The following is a 19,695-nucleotide window of genomic DNA, read 5'->3' on the forward strand; positions in this document are numbered from 1 at the left end:
GTGCATGGGATAAAGACAGGCAAAGGCAACTCTTCTGGTGGCTGAGGAGTTGCTTTTCAAAGAATCACAGGACGGTCTCAGGTTTATTTTACTATCTCACTGACATAGGACTTCCTGTAGCCTAGGCCTTGAACATGCTGTGTAGTGGGGATGGCCTTGAACTCCTGATCCACCTGCTTCTAACCTTTTCAGTGCTGGGATCTCAGATGTGCACCAGTAAGCCAGGCTTTCAGAAAGCTTTTCAACCAAGCTGTTGACTATTCAGCAGATAAACTGGACCCAGAGAGGTAAGTTGTCTAGGTCACAATCAGTCACAAAAGAAGCACAGGTCTCTTTCCACTGCTCTGGGATTCTCTCAGCTCCCAAAAGCACAGGGCATTCAACCTCTTAATAGGGTATGCCCAGACATGCTGAGAAGCCACCTGGGGGACACCCGGACAGGAAGCTTGGCAGGGTTGAGTTAGGGGATAGGGAAGGTGGCAGTGAACAGACACTAGGGTACACTCACTGATCATTCTCTGGGATCCTCCCTTTCCCCATTCGCCATCAATAGTGAGAAACTCCAGTGCCCCAGTACACACCAGAACTTTGTATCTTCACCTCAGTAGCCACAAGTCCAGAGTAAGCTGTCAGCTCTAAAATGTACATGGGAAACAGGCCAAGCAGAAGCCTGGCTCAACTCCATGTGCTGAGTGGGTAGAAGGCAGCACATGGCTGGTCCTTGGCTTTTTGTCTTACCAGGACTATTCATGTTTACACGTGGCTTAGAGGACGTCAATTAAGTATTTTTAACTTTTTTTTTTTTTTTTCCTGAAACAAGATCACACTGTGTATCCCTGGCTGTCCTGAAACTCTGACATGCAGACCACACTGGTCTCAAAGAGTCTTGCCTGCCTCTGCCTCCATGTGTGAACAACTACAACTGGCTAATAAATACTGATACAGTTACAATCTTTTGTATCGTTAAAAACAATAATAAATAAGTACTTTGGTATACATACACCACCCGACCCACATACACACACACACACCTGTCAATTTGCCACAACCTTTTAGAACCTAATAGAGATTATAAGCTTCTATGTGGTGCTAGGAAAAGCCAACATCATGTAAAAATGTTTTCTACCTTCCTCTCAGATGCCTAGGGAACCGAACTCTGTACCTCGAATCACTAGGAGCTCCCGCACGCCATGGACAGATTTAACCTCAGCAGGCCCAGCACTGGGGTGGGATGTGCTGTGCACCTCCGTCCCTGATTCCAACAATGAACATGTGTATTTGTGTAAAGATCCACACTGACTCTTCAGAGCTGAACTCCTCTTACCTGTCTTTTGGATCCCAGCTAAAGAAAACATCCAAGTCTCTGTTATCTCTCAAATCTTCCCATGGAACGTCATCTTCCTCTGGCCTCAGATTCATTGATTTGATACTCTCTGCCAGGCTAGTTGATCTGTAATACAGAAGGTTTACTCTGACTGTCCCTGTGCTTGTGTGCACGCATGAGCTGCATGTGATGGTGGATGCCCGGGGAGGTCAGGTCTATATCAGGAGTCTTGCTTTTTCTCTCTCTACCTTGTTTGTAGACAGGCGTCTCACCACTTGGCCTTGGCTGGCCAGTGAGCCCCAGGGATTCTCCTGCCAGCACCTGACCTCCTGTCACGGGTAACAGACGTGCATGGGCACGCCCGACTTTTTACTTGGGTGTTGGGGATCAGAACTCAGGACCTTTCAGGCACACAACAAGCACCTTACCTACTGGGCCATCTTCCCAGCCCTAAGGTCTTATTTCTATAGCAATACAGTCAGAAAACATTAGTCAGGACTTTCTTTTACTAGAAAGAGGTCAAGCAGACCTGCGACAAGTTATGACAGCAGGAAAAAGCCTTCTGGAGTTCAACAGACTACAGTGGGTGAGCGCCCGCTCTGCTCCTCAGGCCTGTCCAGGGGAGGCCCCGGAAGCACCACAGGAAGGAGTGGCAGTGCCCAGAGCACAAGGCTCTCCTGGACCTAAGACACAGCCGCAGCCTCCAGCAACCTCCACCACAGACAGGGTCTGTGTCTCCCTGTGTGCAGCTTCTCATATCTTCCCATTCTCCATTTTTCACCTTAACTCCACTGCTGACAGCCATGAACATCTGTCCTGGCCCCTCATCACATACTCACATGTTCGCTTCAAGTAGAAGGTCTAACAGCATCCGTTCAGTGCGTACTTGTGCGAAGTGGAGAGAATTATTCAGTCTGTTCCTAAACGCGATAAACTCTGGGATCTTCTCAAATGCACCGTATTTGTAAGCTTGAATAATGTATTCTGAGGTCTGAGAAGGAAAGACACCACCTTGGTATAAATACTCCACAAGTCAGGCAATGTAAGCAAAGCTTGACAACCAACTAAATATTCAAACTGCTACCAAGGCTCTGGTCCAGTCTCTGAAGGTCTGGGCCACACAGCATAGTTCCAGCCATGAATAACGTTACTTTTCTCTCCTCCCACAGCTGAGTCAAATGTCTCCTCTACGACACTGCTGGCCCTGAGGCTGCCATCTCCAGCCCTGTCTTAGCACTCATGTCTTTCATGACAATAGGACTTGGAGAATATTCTACACATCAGGAAAAAAAAAAAAAAGGAAACCGACAAATGCCATTCTGGAATACACAGTATCTTTCCAATTCTAAGACAAACCATGCTCTGTACAAAGATTTCAAAGATGTCATAACTGTACAATCATACCCCAGACCCTCAATGAAACCCGCTCCTTCAGAAAGAGACTGCTTGGTTGGCTTTCTGAGTCCGGTACCAGACACAAGGCAGATGAGCTTCTCAGCAAGAACAAGACACCAAACAACAAGACCCATCAACAGGAACACCACCTACTCTGAGGAAGATGTCAAGAACACGTGTCCTGAGCACACAGACTCTAGAAATTAACCTAGACAACTAAGGGAAGGGAACGCTCACGCGTGTATTTTAATTACAGATTAAAATAATCAGAAGAAATGCTGCAGAGCAGAGGCAAGACAGAGAATTCTTCATGAAGTGTCGGGGCAACAGAAGCAAATCTCAGGGAAGAACGTTTCAGAGTGGGCTGAAGCCACCAGGATCAGAAGACAGATCACCCCTTCGGGCCACGGAAGTGTTTAGCTCAATGCCGATGTCTGCCCCAAAGACACTTTCTAGCATAGCCAGTCTTTCGCCTAGCCTTGCTTGGCTTGCTCTGCCCCCATTTCCACTATGCCTGAGTAATTTGCCCAGTAGGAAAATAGGCCAATAGTCAACAACATACCCTCTGATACACAGCCTCGCAGGGTTCATTTCAGGCCATGGGGTTGCGCCACGGGCGCTAAGTCAACTGCATTCGATGCGGCTTTTAAACCCCCAGGGGACACCTCGGCCAGCTGTTTGCCTGCAGTATCTGGAGAGATTAAAGACGGACGGACACAAAAAAATTAAAAAGATTATGTGTGATCCTGCGGGTTTAGGACTACCTGCCAGCTTGACTGAGGACATCGGCATGCCCCATCAAGAGGCCCACACTTATCACATCCTTCTCTCCTACAGTTCCCAACTTAGAAGACACAGCAGGGTTGGCTGCTGACCCTTGCATTGGGAACTTCCAGCTTAAAAACACTTGTAATCAGCCAGGATGGAAATAGGACTTGGGTGGTTCCAGACAGAACGCAGTTCCAGCAGGAGTCCCACATGAGTCCCACACAGCCTTCCCTCAGTGGGAGCCTCAGTGTCTGAGTGGCCCATGGAACTTCACTTGTGAAAAAAGACAACAGCTTTTCAAGGAGAGAAACAAGGGGCAACCAGGAGATAAATATAGTCTGTAACAGGTCAGGAGTGTCTGCAGTTTTCTGTCCATCTGCCTGAGACAGTCCTCCTTAAATGCCACAGTAAAGTGGCTCTGCAGAGCTAGCCAAGGGCCCAGGGAGCAGCAGCAGGAGGTTGAGAACATCACTGCTGAGGCCTTGTACCTCGGGGAACACAGCTGAACCAAAAGCCACAGGCACGCTAAAGACTACTGACCAGAGTATGCATCCACTTATTTGTGCACCAATGAAGCCCGTTAGATGCCAGGAGGCCCCCTGAAATGAACCCGGGTCGCTGTGAAAATTAGCAAAATACATGGGTATCTGACCTTAAATAATGACCTTTATGAACACCTACAACAGAGACTTCAAGGAGAGCTTCCAGAAGACTTTTACTATTTTTATTTCTGTGATGTGTGTTTGGGCAGATCCCCTGGACCTGGAGTTACAAATGCTCATCTGTCTGACGTAGACTCAGGTCCTCTGCAAGTCCTTTACCACTGTGCCATGTCCCTGTCCCCAGAGCGAGCTTTGAAAACCATGAACAGTAAGTAACTTTTGGCAATGAGGAAACCTAATGCTGATTCCCGAGTAAGAGGACAGCAGGCAGACATCCAGAGACGACTTTCACCCCACAGCACAAAGCCCTCTGAACAACAGCAGGTTTGCTCTGGAAGAAGTGCTATCTATGGTGAAGAGCTAAGGAGACACATCAGTCGGCCAAGGGAAAAAGCCCTTGAGAAGTCCCCAACCAAAGAACGACCGCTGCAGCACGTGGTGTTTGGGCTCGGCACAGTATTCCAGCAGGTGCAGGGCTCCACTCCTTCCTGGGGACACAGGCACCGCTGCTGCAGGTCCTTATAGATGGGAGACTTCAGACCAGTTCAAGAAGCACCAGCGTAAACTCAAGGAGGGGACTGTTACTACCCAATCAAGCAAATGCTAATTTATCAGGCTCAACATCATGTTCATTTAGCTGTATCAGTGATTCACAACAACCATCAGCAAAACTCTGACCACTCCTAGGGCAAGCAGGAAGACAGAGAGGGAGCTTGCAGCCAGCCTCATCTACATTGCAAGTCTTCAGAGAATGAAATGTCTTTAACCTCTTCCTTAGAAATACGGAAAGAAAAGGTAAAATGAGAAGACTTGAGGAGGAGGTCGGGCACAGGTTCTCAAATACACTGTGTAGCTCTAGATTATCACTCAACCACTACTTAGAGTGCAAGTTTAACCCGTGCCTGAGACATGCCTTCTCCCTCCATGCCAAGCCAGCACTTCGAAGCAACAGACTTAGATGTGGATACCCTCTTCTCTCTCATCAGGCCCCAGTCCCTCCAGGACAGCAGACAGACAGTTGATGGTGTGGGCGAAGACAGAGGGTTAACCTTCTCCGGACTCAGAGATCTGCTACTGCACACCTAACAGCTCAGAACACACAATGCTCAGAAGCGCCTCTGCCCTGCTTCTGTTCTCCAAAACACCTCTCAAGAAACAAGCACCAGACGGGCGTGACTTCAAAGCAAAGGCCTCAAGAGTATTTGCCAAGATGAATTTCAGATGGCGACTTCCTCACCAAGCTCCATGATGTTGAGAGACCAGGAAAATGGAAAGCTACAAGCTGAGCCTGGCACGGCCAAACTCCTGGAAGAGGCTTAGCCACACACAGAAGAACAGCAGCAGCGTCCACTCTAACATCATCCGCTTTCTACACTGGCTCCCGGACAGTTCTGCAAGCCCATCAACCAGAGCATCCCGACGCCTCCACAACTTCTTGAAGCCAAGGGCCAAGTGAGCAGAGAAGACTGCGCGCAGGCCCAGCCTTGCCTCTCCCAGGGCAGCTCGAGCGCCCCCCTTAAATGCAGTGGGGGTGGCTGCTGGCATAAACCTGACAGCCTCTTGCGTCCAACCTTGAGAAGTCTCTGAATAGAATGTGGAACACAGAGCTGGGAGACAAAAGACTTCTTAGTCTGTTCGTGCCCAGTTGGAAAGGATTCAATTAGAGACTTGCACACTGAACAAATGCAAACACCTCTCTACCTAGTGGTCTAGGATGATTAAACTTAATCCCAAGGGCACCTGCCAGCAGCACTAGGGCAAGTAGTACACCCTGAACCACGTCGGTCCGCAGTAAACCAGAGCACCAGTGGGTTTCACTTACATCTTTCTGGTTGGAGTGGAAAAACCTGAGTGCGAAGTTACAGGACTGGGAGGCAGCAGCGTACTGACCCAGGGATGCAGCGTATCGGGTCAGAAGATAGCTAGGTAAGAAAGAAAGAAAAAACACGTTATAGCTACCTCATCCTACTGTCAAATACCAGGCACCAAGAAAGAGCAAGGCATACAAGCAAACAAAAGACAAAACCCCCAAAACACTGCCTTGGAATGATCTAGTTCACAGGATCACATGAAAAGAAAATGACCAGAGTTCCTTCTTTACACCCGACAATCACAGGAACTCAACGTTCTCTTCCTAAATTCAAATAGAAAAATGCCTGTAAGAACAGCGTCGCCAAAACTCAACTCAAAGGGAGACTCTGGGTCAGCGGCGGCAACAGTGAAGGAAAAATAGTGTGCAAAACAAAGAGTCCAAAATACACAGCTGGCTGCCAGGAGGCCTGCCACCCAGTAAAGGAGGGCATGCAGCCTTAGCATGCCTGAAGCTGGACACTCTGTAATGCGGGAGATGTAAGCCCTCGTGCTTTGCAGTGGGTCACAGTAGTGACTGGTGTCTGGAGCCCTGTCCTGCTATCATCTACAATGAGCTTCCTAGGCTGTCTGCGCAGTATTCAGAGTATATACTACCAACCCAATGGTGTCGTGCTGGATATGCTTAGCATCAAGGCTGGAGTAAAGATCCACCACTGGCTCAAATGCACCCAGCATGCAGTAGATTCGAACAAGCAGCAGTTTGAACTGAGCATTGGATGGGCTGTGGGTTAAGCCCTCTTCCAGCAGAGTCAGGGCTTGCCACACAGCAGTCTCCTCACCTAGAATCGAAACACATCATTATCCACTCACCTTTAAGGAACCTCTCCAAATCATCACCTGCCCTGACTAGTCTCTGAAGGAGTTTGGATGCACACAAATTTTACATATAAACCTAAAATCAAAACAGGGAATTCCCCTGAATTTACAAAGCCCTTCAATGGTTAGATCAGTGCTTATATGCAGGAGGGCAAAAAGCATCATCTGTAGATCTAGGGAGGGAAATCATGGAACCTCACAGACTCTTAGATTTTGAGAAGAGAGGGACTTTGAAGAACTGGAATCTGCTAACTTCCCCCTCTACCCTCTGCACCCCACCCTCAATGTCTCCACAAGACTCTATGCCATTTTTATTCCATATGTAATTCTATAAAAAATATTACACTTGATACTTTAAAAAACAAAATAAACAAACAAAAAAACTGCTATTAGGACCAGAAAGATGGCTCAGTAGACAAAAGGGCTTGCTGCCTAAGCCTACTGTTGAGATCAATCTCTGGGTCCCACAGGGTAGAAAGAAGAGAATCTCTGGCAAATTGTCCTCTGACACATGACCCGTGGAACATTTGTGTCCACATGTTACACACAGACACACAAAATGTTATTTTCAAAAAAGAAGCCGGGTGGTGGTGGTGGTGGTGGTGGTGGTGGCGGTGCACGCCTGAAATCCCAGCACTCGGGAGGCAGGTGGATCTCTGAGATCGAGGCCAGCCTGGTCTACAGAGCTAGTCCAGGACAGGCTCCAAAGCTACAGAGAAACCCTGTCTGTAGAAACAAAAAGAAGAAGAAGAAGCTGATGTGGCGGTGCATGCCTTTATTCTTGGATGGATTTGAGTTCTAGGGCCAGACTGGTCTATATAGTGAGTTCCAGGCCAAGAAGGACTACAAAGTGATATCCTGTCTCAAAAAAAAGAGAGAGAGAGAGAGAGAGAGAGAAAATCTTCTGTGTGTGTGTGTGTGTGTGTGTGTGTGTATGGTTTTTTGAGACAGGAGTTCTCTGTGTTGCCCTAGCTGTCCTGGAACTAACTTTGCAGACCATGCTGGTCTTGAACTTGGAGATCTATTTGACTCTGCCTCGCAAATACTGGGATTAAAGGCATGCTGCAACGCTGCCACCACTACCATCATCCAGCAGGAAAATCACTTTTTTTTAAAGATTTATTTATTATGTATACAGTGTTCTTCCTGCATGTATGTCTGCAGGCCAGAAGAGGGCGCTAGATCTCATTACAGATGGTTGTGAGCCACCATGTGGTTGCTGGGAATTGAACTCTGGCAGAGCAGTCAGTGCTCTTAACCTCTGAGCCATCTCTCCAGCCCAGGAAAATCACTTTTTAAACTTTAGTAAATAAAAAGGGCTTTTCTGTTGTGTGGGTTTGCCCATCTGCCTTTGAATCAGTGTGGTTGTATCTTAACTGTAGCTTTGTCTCCCACTGCCTGTTCATTATGCAGATACATCTAGAAACTAATGGGATGGCTGCCGAGTTGGGCCCAAGGCTCACTGGTGGAGTTTCCAGTGTGGCTGGCCTCCATCTCTAGCAAACCCCATGGAGATGCCATCCGCCGTGTCCTACCTGTTTCTCTCCATACATCAGTGAGCACATGGACAGCGAGGAGGCAGTAATAGTCAGAAAACTGCAGCTCTGTCTTCAAACAAGAGCGCCCTAGGGGAGAACACACCTGTTTTAATAGGTGTTCATCAATAGGTGCTGTGACAGGGAAAAACGACAGGCAGAAAAAAGAAAACAAGAACAGGGTAAGTAAGCCGGCAGTGGCGTGCACAACTTTAGTCCCAGCACTCAGGAGGCAGAGGCAGGAGGATCTGTGAGTTCGAGGCCAGCCTGGTCTACAGAGCGAGATCCAGGACAGGCTCCAAAGCTACACAGAGAAACCCTGTCTGAAACAAACAACCAACCAATCAGAACCAAACAGGATCTGTACTGAGGATGACTACAAGCCACAAAGACTGAAGATGTGGCACAGACAGGAGCACTTGCTCAGCCTGCAGGAGCGACTGGCTTCCATCCCTGGCACCACAAGAAAGGATGGATGGACAGAAGGAAGAAGGTGGGACAACTACCAACCAAATGCTTACAAGAAACCACACTCAGCTGGAACAAAACATTCCAGGGGAGAAGGTGCATGTGCCAGTCTGAGGTGAAGAAAAGAACCAGGGCCCGAGCTGAACTAACTTCCCATCAGGCCCCTCGACCAAACGGTTCTTACTGCACAGCAGTGCTCAAGGGACTCCTCTCCTGAGCAGCTGAAAGCCAGACAAAGGAGCCCTGCATCTGCACTGGGCATTACCTCACAGTGCACACTACACTACTCTTTCCCACAGCCTTGTGAGGACGTAAGGCCACAGCTCCCAAGTTCCAAAGTCCTCAAGTTATATGACTTGTTTAAAAGCCCTGGCACATCCCGGTTGCTCAGGAGGAGTGGACACCAGACAACACCTATTAACCTAACTAGGCTTCTGAGATTACTCAGATGGGGGCACTTGATGGAGTACCTGACTCGTACTCTAGAGCAGTGAACTCTGCGTACTCTACATACGGACTTATCAGTCTTAGCAGAACTCGGGGGACCTCACATCTGACAGCTACTCACCAAACTCCAGTCCGTGCTGGTACCTTAACATCAACTCTCTGACCACATCCAGCTTCTGGTTCTTATCCATGATGTGGTACAAGCCAAGGAGCCTTGTCAGCTGCACAACACACAGATGCTGCTGCAGGGCACGGATGTCAGCTGGCAGTGCAAGCTTGTCCTCTGTTGGTGTTGACAAGGGAACCACTCCAAGAAGTTGATTAATAAACTGCAGAGGAAGAAGAAGGACACACAATGCACATGCTTTTAGGACACCTGAGATGCTCTATAGGAGGGCTCCCGTAATGGCCATCTCTTCCTACCCACAGCTATTGTTCAACCTCTAGCTCACACACACAAGCTGTGCTGCTGCACACCCAGAAGTTCACGATCATCCCTGGCTATGCAAACTGAACCCCAAGAGACCCTCCCCGCCCCCTTTCCTTTTATGTGTATGGGTGTTTTGCCTGTATATGTCTGGGCACTACGTTGAGTGTAGTATTCACAGAAGCCAGAAGAGGGCACCAGGTAATTGTGAACCACCATGAGGGTGCTGGGAATTGAACCTGGGTTTCTGCAAGAGCAGCCAGTGCTCTTAATCACTGTCATCTCTCCAGCCCCCAAAGACTTTATCTTTAACAATTATGTTGGTTGTTGTTGTTGTTTTTAAATTTTCTTTTTCTTGATTTTTTTGTTTTTTTTTTCAAGACAGGATTTATCTGGGTAGCCCTGGCTGTCCTGGAACTTCCTTTGTAGACCAGGCTAGCCTTGAACTCAGAGATCTGCCTGCCTCTGTCCCTGAGTGCTAGGACTGAAAGCATGTGCTGCCACCACCTTGCTGTTTAATTTTTAAAAAGCTGTCGCAAAACTACGAAGTAAAACAGGACCATGAGACTCACTGGACCAGCGTCAGGCTTTCAGGAGCTGCACCCCTGAGTAGAAACCTTACTGTGTGGGGTCCTGGACATGAGAGACTGTCAAGTACAGCTGCTCAGAAGAATGCAGACTCACAGCAACCTTCACCAGTCTCAGAACACCCCTCTGGAGCAGCCCCACCACTGCTGCTTCCTGCAGGGTGGTTAGCACTGTTGGACGAGACGCTCTGCCCCACAGAGCTCAGCACATGACCCGCTGCTCACAAGCCCTCAAGTGATCTGGTTCACATGGTCACCTGGATTCTACTTAGATTCCCTTCAGCAACAAAACTCGAGGATTCTGACTACTACCTGAACCAAAAACTGAATTCTCTGTAAAAATAATAATAACAATAATAATTTCTCTTCCCTCCTTCCCACTATTTTCCACAAGACAGCTGTTTGCATCTGCCGTCCCCAGACCAAACTTCTTTGCCACTCAACTATCTTTCTCTCTCCTAACTTTCAAATGTTCCTACAACCCAGTCTCTTCCTTCCTGAGTGTTAGAGTAGGCCTGAGCCTGTACACAAACACTCCAAGAACAGCTCTGCTAAGACATCAAGAACGGAGTCTTTCAGAACCCAACTGAGACAACTTAGTTAGGGAGCTGGGATTAAAGGCACGTACCACACGTGTGCCTTAGATGGGTCACCAAAGTCTGCCAAAGTGCTAAGTCCTGACTCCACTGCTCTCAGTCCGCTTCATTCATTCTTCATGGGCACACGAGGCCCCATGGCAGCAGCCCGGCACAAGGCAAGGATTGCAGGCATCCAGCTTTGTCACAGGGTTACCAGTAAACCAGTGAATGGTAGACACTGGTTGACGTACCCCGCTATGGCTGCACATGGTGCTCTATCCTACCTCAGGCACACTGCTCCCCAGTGGATGAAGGCTCCAGCTGCCTATGAACAAGGACCGCTCTGGAGCATGCACTAAATACTTTTGAGTATGAAACTACTACAGGGCGGTAGTTCTCAACCTCTGGGTGGCAACCCCTCTGGGGGTCGCAAATCAGATATATACTTGACAAGTAGCAACGAAAATAATTGTATGGTTGGGGGTCACCACACCATGAGGAACCGTATTAAAGGGTGTTCATAGCGTTAGGAAGGCTGAGAACCACTGGTCTAGTGGGCTCCTATGTATGGCTCTCCAGTGTGTATAAAGACACAGCCACAAGGGGTGGGGGATTTAGCTCAGTTGCCCTGGGTTCGATCCTCAGCTCCGGTAAAAAAAAAAAAAAAAAAAAAAAAAAAAGACACAGCCACAAAAGTGCCAGAGTAGCCTGACTTCAGGCTGCGAAGTCAGCGGGTGTAACGGCTCACACCTGATCCCAATGTTTGAAGGTGGAGGAAGCAGAACCCTGGGCCATGGGATCCATCTCAGAAAAAGGAAGCTCCTGTTGACAGGTGGGATGTCTAAGTGTGGTTCTCCACTGGTGCAGGAGCTGGCTTACAGGGTGTGCCAGCAGCAGCACTGTGGCTGCAGGGCAGTTACTGAAGCCCCTCCCCCTGCACTAGCAGGCAAGCACTGACACCCCGGACACTAGGAACTCTGAGGACTCGTACTTGTGTGCACTGGGCGGCAGGCAGGAGGTCGACAAACACCTTCAGGTCTGTGAAACAACATGGCTTATCCCCGAACTTCTTGAAATACTGGAACATCAACTCTTCTGGGTCACCTTAAAGACGAAGACATGACGTTATTACATCAGAGACTGCAGCAATCGCTAGAGTGACATCTCCACTCTGAAAGCATCTGTTTCATTAAATTAACTCAGCCTGAAGCCAGTCATTGTGGTACACACCTTTAAGACTAGCACTCCGTGTCTCAAAAATAAAAATAAAATGAAATAAAAATACAATAAAGGGAAAAAAAGGAAGAGTTAGGTATGATGTTGCTGGGCAGTGGTGGTGCATGCTTTTAATTCCAGCTATCTGGAGGCAGAAGCAGGCAGATCTCTGTGAGTTCGAGGCCAGCCTGGGCTACAGAGCGAGATCCAGGACAGGCACCAAAGCTACACAGAGAAACCCTGTCTCGAAACAAAACAAACAAACAAACCCAAGAATCTAGTATGATGGTCACACCTGTAATCCCAGCGTTCAAGCTCCAGGCCACCCTTCCTAGCTTCTAAAAAATAAAAGGTAGCCACTGTGGCTCACACTGGGGAGGCTGGGTTCCAGGCAAGCTTTGGGCTACTGAACAAGATCCATTCATGAAAAAGCCAATCAGAAAGGATACTCATGCACTCCGAGAAAACCTCAGAATGACAAGACGGGAAACTCCTCTTTCAACTGGGTCAGCACGGACCGGATGGACTAAACAGACGCACTGATGTAAAAAGCAGAACCGATGGGGTGAGGGAATGGGGGTGGGGGGGAGGAGCACTGGTCAGGATGTAAAATAAATCAACTAATAAAATAAAGCCAAGTCAAATCTGGGCTGAAGACAGATTTTGTAAATCAACCATCTTCAGTAGTTGTTTTCAGGTTTATAAGCACACTGATAATGAGCACTGCACTCAAGATCTGAGGGTACCCCTCATCTTCTCTAGTGCTCCCCAAAAGCCAACTGTTCTTACCCAGCTTGTACTCGTCGTTACAACCTTGGCTCCGCAGACGCCTGATGAGCTCCAGCTTAGCAAGGTGTGGGCCTCGGACATGGCGGGCACTTTGCGATGCCTCTGTTATCCGATCCTCTATAAACTTCACGGCGTCTTCTGCAGAGCAGTGTACTTCCCCTTCTAAGGAGCTGGAGGAAACACAAAGCACCATGACTGCCTCCAACAGGCTCCCCAAAGTTGAAGCCAAGTCAGACTGATCTTAAGAAACCCCACTTTGCTATCTATAAACAACAAAAGCAGCAGTAACAGAACAGTGGCAGAATGCAGTGGGTGCCAGAGCCACAAGCCCTGCCAGGAGCAAGCCAACACTGCCTGCAGGTGAAGACCTTGTCTCAAAAGTCAAGGCCTCCCAGTATCTGGGAGGAAGAGGCAGACGGATCTCAGTGAGTTCTAAACCAGCGAGGTTTACACAGTTCCAGGATAGCCAGAGCTACATAGAGACCCTCTCACCAAACCCACCCCCACCCCACCCCACACACTCAAAAAAGCCAATGGCTAGCAGTGTGGATTAGTGGGAAACCACTTGCTTCACACGCTCAGAGCTGGGCACAGTCCCTAATAAGGGGGTGACCCACATGAGTTCAAGCAGGTGTGAGAAAGCCATGAGCCTGATCTAACAGGTAACAAGTGACAAAATTATCCTTAATTTTGACTCCTGGATACTGTAGAACAGCAAACCACTTTCACCTCTTTAAAGGTGGCAAGATGGCTCAGCAGTTAATGGGCTTCTGTGAGCGAGGACCCTCATAGCAGGAGAGGACTCACTTCCTCAAGGCGTCCTCTGACCTTTGGGCACATGTGGTGGCACACAAGTACACACACAAATATATAATTAAAGCTTTTTTGATGTTGTTTGTAGACCAGGCTGGCCTTGAACTCAGAGATCCATCTGCCTCTGCCTCCCAAGGGCCCCAAATACTGGGACTAAGGGTGTGCACCAGTACGCCAAGCTAAATGAAGCTTTTTTAAAAACTGTTTTTTAGCCAGGTAGTGGTAGCCCACACCTTTAATCTCATTCTCGGGAGGCAGGTGGATCTCTGAGTTCGAGGACAGCCTGATCTACCCAATGAGTTCCAGGACAGCCAGGGATACTCAGAGAAACCCTATCTCAAAAACACAAAGCAAAACAAAACAAAACAAAAAATATTTTTAAAAGTTTCCATATAAGCTTACTTCATATCACCTATAAAGAGAGGAGAAAATTTTCTGTAACAGCCTAACTGCAGAGACATTAATAGACTAACAGCAGACATTAATGGATTATGAAACATCTCTAACAGATAACTCTTAAGCCATTCACTGAAAAATGAAACAGACTAACATCTACCTACCACCTATGAAAAAGCCTGCATGTATTTTAGGGAGGAAGACACCACAACAAGCAGTGTGCCTGATTTAAGCCCACTCTCACGTTCCACAGCACTATGTCACAAAGGACAGAGGCGAGTGGGAGGCAGGTGCTGTCGGCGTTGACTTGTACAGACAGGCTAGTGGGACTAAGTGCCACTCAGGGAGTCTTACACGGCACACTGTTTATTACAGTAAAACAAGTGGATTATTTGAGAGGAATGTCCTTAGGGAAAGATAAAAATATAACTGATGCACAATAAAGTCCTTTTGCTCCATCCCCCTCAAAAGCATCACTGTAATCCAGACATGCTGACACATGCCTGGGATCCCAGCACTCAGGCGAGGCCCAACAGCAATCCCTCTACTGGGGATGTAGTCCAGTGCTGAGAAGAACTCCATACTAATGTAAGCCTTGGGGTCAACTCCCACTCCACAGAAAGTGAAACCGTAACTCAACAATGCTAACAACCATTTGGGGACACAGATTAAAAATCTTCAGGGTGTCACTTACTGTAAACTGCCCAAACCAAACTTGAAAATATAACATAAACGCTAGAGAGACGGCTCATCAGTTATGAACACCGCTGCTCTTGCACATGCTCAATTCCCAGCACCCACATGGCAGCTCACACCTGTCAATAACTCCTGTTCCAAGAGATCCAATGCCCTCTTTCTGCCTCCCTGAGCACTAAGCACATACATAGTGCATATATATACATGCAGACAAACTACTCATATAATATATGTTAAACAAAATAAAACCTTTGAAAAAAATTTAAAAATATGTAGCACATACATCACTTCTTAAAGAAAAATAAAAACTCTTAAGATCCGGAAGTGAAAAAAGATGGTAACTTACTGTTCCCCTTCAGCAGGAGGTGTCCAGGCCTCTTCAATCAGTCGAAAGACAGAATCGAAATAAGTCAGATAGAACTGCCAGTCATCTGAGCTAAAATCAGATTGAATGATGCACACAGGATTAAACCCAGGTTGTGTCAAAGCTGCCTTAGGAACCATGAATTCAACCGATTTTCTAAGTCATGCCCACCTGTAACCAGGAGCCTCCAAAGAGGCTTGAGGAGACTGCCCAAGTCTGGGAGTTTTTCAGATACTCAAAGCCTAACTTTCTTAACAGAATATTCCCCCAATGAGCTCTCCCTAAGTAGGAACTGGGATGGAGAGGGAAGCCTCCGTAAGGCCAAATGTGACACAGTGACTTGCCGGGCAGTGGTGGCACAGGCCTGTTATCCCAGCACTTGGGAGGCAGAGGCAGGCGGATCTCCAGAGATCCAGGGCAGCCTGGGCTACAGAGTATTTTCCAGGACAGGCAGAGTTACACAGAGAAACTTTGTTTCAAAAAACAAACAAAAAGTGATACAGGAACTCGGTGCTCCTCCTTAAGAAGTATCTCAGCCACCACAGCCCAGGCACCATTAGGTCTTAAAAAATAAAGCTCATTGAAAACTTCAAAAACTCTAAAACCTCTAACATGTGCCCAGACTCTCACAACACACGCCAGTCCTGGGGCCTGGAAACCTTCCAGGGCTCGGCTCCCGAACAAAGGTATCAACTCACTTTTTCAGCAGGAGGCGTCGGGAAAGAGCGTTGCACTCTGGCCACCTGCTCAGTTTCTTGTACATGGCCATGCATTTGTTTTCCCGACTCTGAATCTCACTTGTCAACTTCTCTACAACGGAAAGTATATAAAAGTTGATGGGCTAGTTTCATGTCTACCAGAATAAACTCTAATCATTGAAAAAAAAGTCTTTTTTTTTTTGGCTCCCTCAAGAGTTTGAGGCTAACCTGGTCTACAGAGTGAGTTCCAGGACAGCCAGGGCTATACAGAGAAACAATGTCTCAAAAAGGGGGGGGGGGCACCCTGGGCCCAGAAGTGATGGTGCAAACCTATACTGCCAGCATTCAAGAGACAAGGCCAGGGTAAGTAAATCTGAAGCTAGTCTGGTTGATGGAATGAACTACAGACCAGTCAGAGCTATGCAGGAAGACCTCATCTTCAAAATAGGACACTTTTAACCAGGCGTGTCAGCTCTGGCCTGGAATCCCAACACTCATGAGGCCAAGGCAGCAGGACGCTGTTTGAAGCCACCCAGCGCTGCAGACTTAAGACTATCTCAAAAGAGTAAGGGGGCGGGGGCGCTAGGGCGCACACACCTTTAATCCCAGCACCAGAACTCTGTGAGTTCAAGGCCAGGCACCAAAACTACACAGAGAAACCCTGCCTTGAAAAACCAAAAAACAAAACCAAAAAACAAAAACAAAACAAAACAAAACCACCTAAGGCAGCAAAAGGCTGAAGAGATGGCTCAGCAGTTAAGAGCACTTGTTGGTTTTGCAGAGCACCCTGGTTTAATCCCCAGCACCCACACGGCAGCTCACAACCATTCATAACAGTAGGCCCAGGGGGATCCAATGCCTTCTCTGGCCTCTCTGGGCACAACTACATACATAACATGCACTCACGTCCACACACATACAATAAGGCCTGGCAAGAACAAGCAGCAACAGGGCAGTGAGGGGCTAGAGACCCAAGACACACCTCTCACACCTCCAGACTGAAGCCATGACTCATCTTCAGGTAAAGATATGTTGCTGCAAGCCGCAGAAATATGAAGCAGGAATTCTGCTGACTATGGCAAAGGCTGGAAGAGTTAAGGACTCTCTCTCCCAGAGGATAAAAAGCCACGTCTGAAGGAGTCTCGGTGATACTGGCTTTTGACTATATTAGCCGTTTCCTGCTGTGAATCTCTTGGGTGCTATTGCAGCTTTCCCACTTGATTCTTTTCTAACAGTGTGGCTGATCATTCTTTGGGCACAATTTCCATATAAAGTGGAGTATTTGGATAACATCCCCCAACTGTGCTGACAGCAGGCACACAGCCAGACCCCTAACTTCAGACCTTTCTGTAATTATTGTCACTAGCAACATCCAGGCAGGACCATCTACTGACCTAAGTATTTTATCTGAGATACTTTCCAGACTTTCTAAGAACAGACTGCAGATAGATAAGCATCCAGACTATCTTAGTTCCTGAGGGAAGGTAAAAATTTACACTGAGACAACTGCCCAGGCCAGGTGAATGTGGTAATTAAGCTTAGCCCTCCTCCCCCCACCCTACCAGAAAACAGCACAACCAAGGTTTGGACAGATGAGGCACCAAAAGAAAAAAAGGCAGTTTTATTTTCACTTGTGACTTAGTGACTGACTTATAGAATCTTAACATTTTACCTAACCTCTTCTAAGAATACAGTTTGAGCACATAATACTCTTTTCAATCTATTAACCGAATTTAACCCTTAGTTAATTCATTCCCCATGAATCACTTCCCTTTGGGTTGCTAATGACAGTGACAATTACTGCTCTTTGTGTGGACCTTATCACCCCTCCTTTTGACCCTGAGGGAATTCAAGCCTGGCGACCTTGCCTTGGCCAGAGTATCGCTGATTGCATGGGCATACAACTGAAAACCTCAGAGACTTGGGGGAGAATTAAGTTAGGAAGAACAATTTGGAAAGAACTAGATGGGGAGGACAAAAATGGGGGAAACTAAGACAAGGTATTAAGATAGAACTTAGAACAGCAGAAACATGGAGAGAATCAGGCAGGAAAGGAGCTGAGTATGAGAGCAGAAGAGAGAACTGACTCCGAAGAATAAAGTGAATGGACTAAAGAGGTTCATGTACGTAGATTCATTTGACATCCTTAAAATTAGATTCCTCAGCTGGTTGTTAAGATTCTTCCATGGACCCTGGGAAAAGATTATTAAGGGGCTGGACCCCAATAGTACTTTTTAATAGCTTAACCCAAGCTGGGCATGGGGGTACATGCCTTTAGTCCCAGCACTTGGGAGGCAGTGGCTGGAGGATCTCTGAGTTTGAGGCTAGCCTGGCCTACAGAGAACAGCATTCCCAGGATAGTCAGAGCTACAGAGAGAAACCCTGTCTCAAAAAAAAACAAAACAAAGTTGAGCCCAGGAGTTTATGGGCAGCATAAACTGGGCTCAATAGAAGAAACTAGAGGTGGAGGAGGTGGAGTGGGGAGACAGTGAGGTGGGGGTGACCTAGAGGAAGTTAGGAGGGCGGACAATGAATACAACCAAAATGCACTGAATGAAATTCTGAAAGAATAAAAAAAAAAATTGTTATTGTTTGAGACAGGGTCTCTCTCTACAGAGCTCTGGCTGTCCTGGAACTATGTAGACCAGGAATGCCTCTGCCTCCCAAGCACTGGGAATAAACATATTTTTAATAGTTTAAATGTAACTTTAGAACACAGAAACATGTAGTAAAGTCATAGGACTTTTATGATTGTATGGAAATTTCCCCCCACAAATAATTTTCATCTTCAAATTAAAAACAAAACAGAAAACTTTTTAAATTACCTCCTAATTTGCCTCTGATGACATCCAGGGCTTCCTGGTACTTCCCCAAGCGTTCCAGGATCATATAGTAAAGTTCAACCTTGCAGAAGACACAAACATTGAGCATTGAGATGTCAGCAGGACACAGGCAGCTGTGTATTCATGGCAGTTGCTTCACAGAACTGTGTGGAAGACTTTTCCAGTCCACACGCATCTTGGCAGAGCGCACTTTCCAGCAATAGCTCAGCTTCATGGTGCCTGAGCTGAGCCAGTCACCCAAGGCCCAGATGAGGTCACCAGCTATGAAGTAAGTGGACATTGGGATACGAGGCTGTGGTGGGGGCCACAACTGGGAACAGGAGGAACCTCGGGCATGTACTCACTTCAGCTTCAGCTTCGATCTTGTCCTCTTTCACCATCTTCTCGACCATCCTCTCTGCCAGGGGCAGGAACATGGTTTTGGAGAGATTTTCATCTCGTGCGGATATAGACTGCAATTGGAAAGACAAGCGCTGTGCCGCGCGCTCTCCTGCTCGCTCTCTTCACTTCACCAAGCATACCACACTAGTGACTCTGGCCCCCAGTCCACAGTGCACATATGAGGCCTGATCTGGATCTACCACATGGATACATGGAACGGTAGCTGCCTTAGCATCCCAGGCATTCCTACAATCCCCGGCTTCCACAACATGCCCGAGTGCTTTGACAGGCTGGTCTGATATTTATCTAGAATGACTCAAAAAGGGGTGTGCCTCTGCTGGGTATTACATACATTACAGAGCGTAAAGAAGGAAGCTGTTTACACTGTCTTGATATGTTAGCAGCTAGACTAGGAGACATACCAACTCTACCTACTTACACAGCTCTTGCTATTAGCTAATTGCCATATAGCCATCATTTTAAAACCAGGAACGCTGTTAAGTGGACAGTGCAGAGATTCTGCTCAGGGAGCCACCTGGGGTCAACTAACAGGACAAGTAAGTGAGAGAACACCAAGCTGCCAGGCATGGTGGCCACCTCACCTGTAATCCCAAATTCAAG

General features: G+C 47.4%; 1 protein-coding gene across 1 annotated transcript in view; it reads right to left on the reverse strand.

Moving 5' to 3' along the window:
• Naa25 (N-alpha-acetyltransferase 25, NatB auxiliary subunit) overlaps window positions 1–19,695 on the reverse strand; it is a 50,345-nt gene that overhangs the window by 15,113 nt on the left and 15,537 nt on the right. Inside the window, exons 6-17 of the mRNA XM_036171909.1 lie at window positions 19,038–19,145; window positions 18,676–18,754; window positions 15,851–15,962; window positions 15,135–15,224; window positions 12,884–13,053; window positions 11,871–11,983; window positions 9,409–9,616; window positions 8,373–8,462; window positions 6,620–6,800; window positions 5,972–6,071; window positions 2,164–2,315; window positions 1,325–1,450 (exon numbers count right to left, since the gene is read on the reverse strand). Of these exons, the coding sequence (XP_036027802.1) occupies window positions 1,325–1,450; window positions 2,164–2,315; window positions 5,972–6,071; window positions 6,620–6,800; window positions 8,373–8,462; window positions 9,409–9,616; window positions 11,871–11,983; window positions 12,884–13,053; window positions 15,135–15,224; window positions 15,851–15,962; window positions 18,676–18,754; window positions 19,038–19,145 (1,529 nt within the window). The remainder of the gene's footprint in view (window positions 1–1,324; window positions 1,451–2,163; window positions 2,316–5,971; window positions 6,072–6,619; window positions 6,801–8,372; window positions 8,463–9,408; window positions 9,617–11,870; window positions 11,984–12,883; window positions 13,054–15,134; window positions 15,225–15,850; window positions 15,963–18,675; window positions 18,755–19,037; window positions 19,146–19,695) is intronic.

The sequence above is a fragment of the Onychomys torridus genome, chromosome 22, assembly GCF_903995425.1.
Source record: "Onychomys torridus chromosome 22, mOncTor1.1, whole genome shotgun sequence".
Classification (NCBI taxonomy): Eukaryota; Metazoa; Chordata; class Mammalia; order Rodentia; family Cricetidae; genus Onychomys; species Onychomys torridus.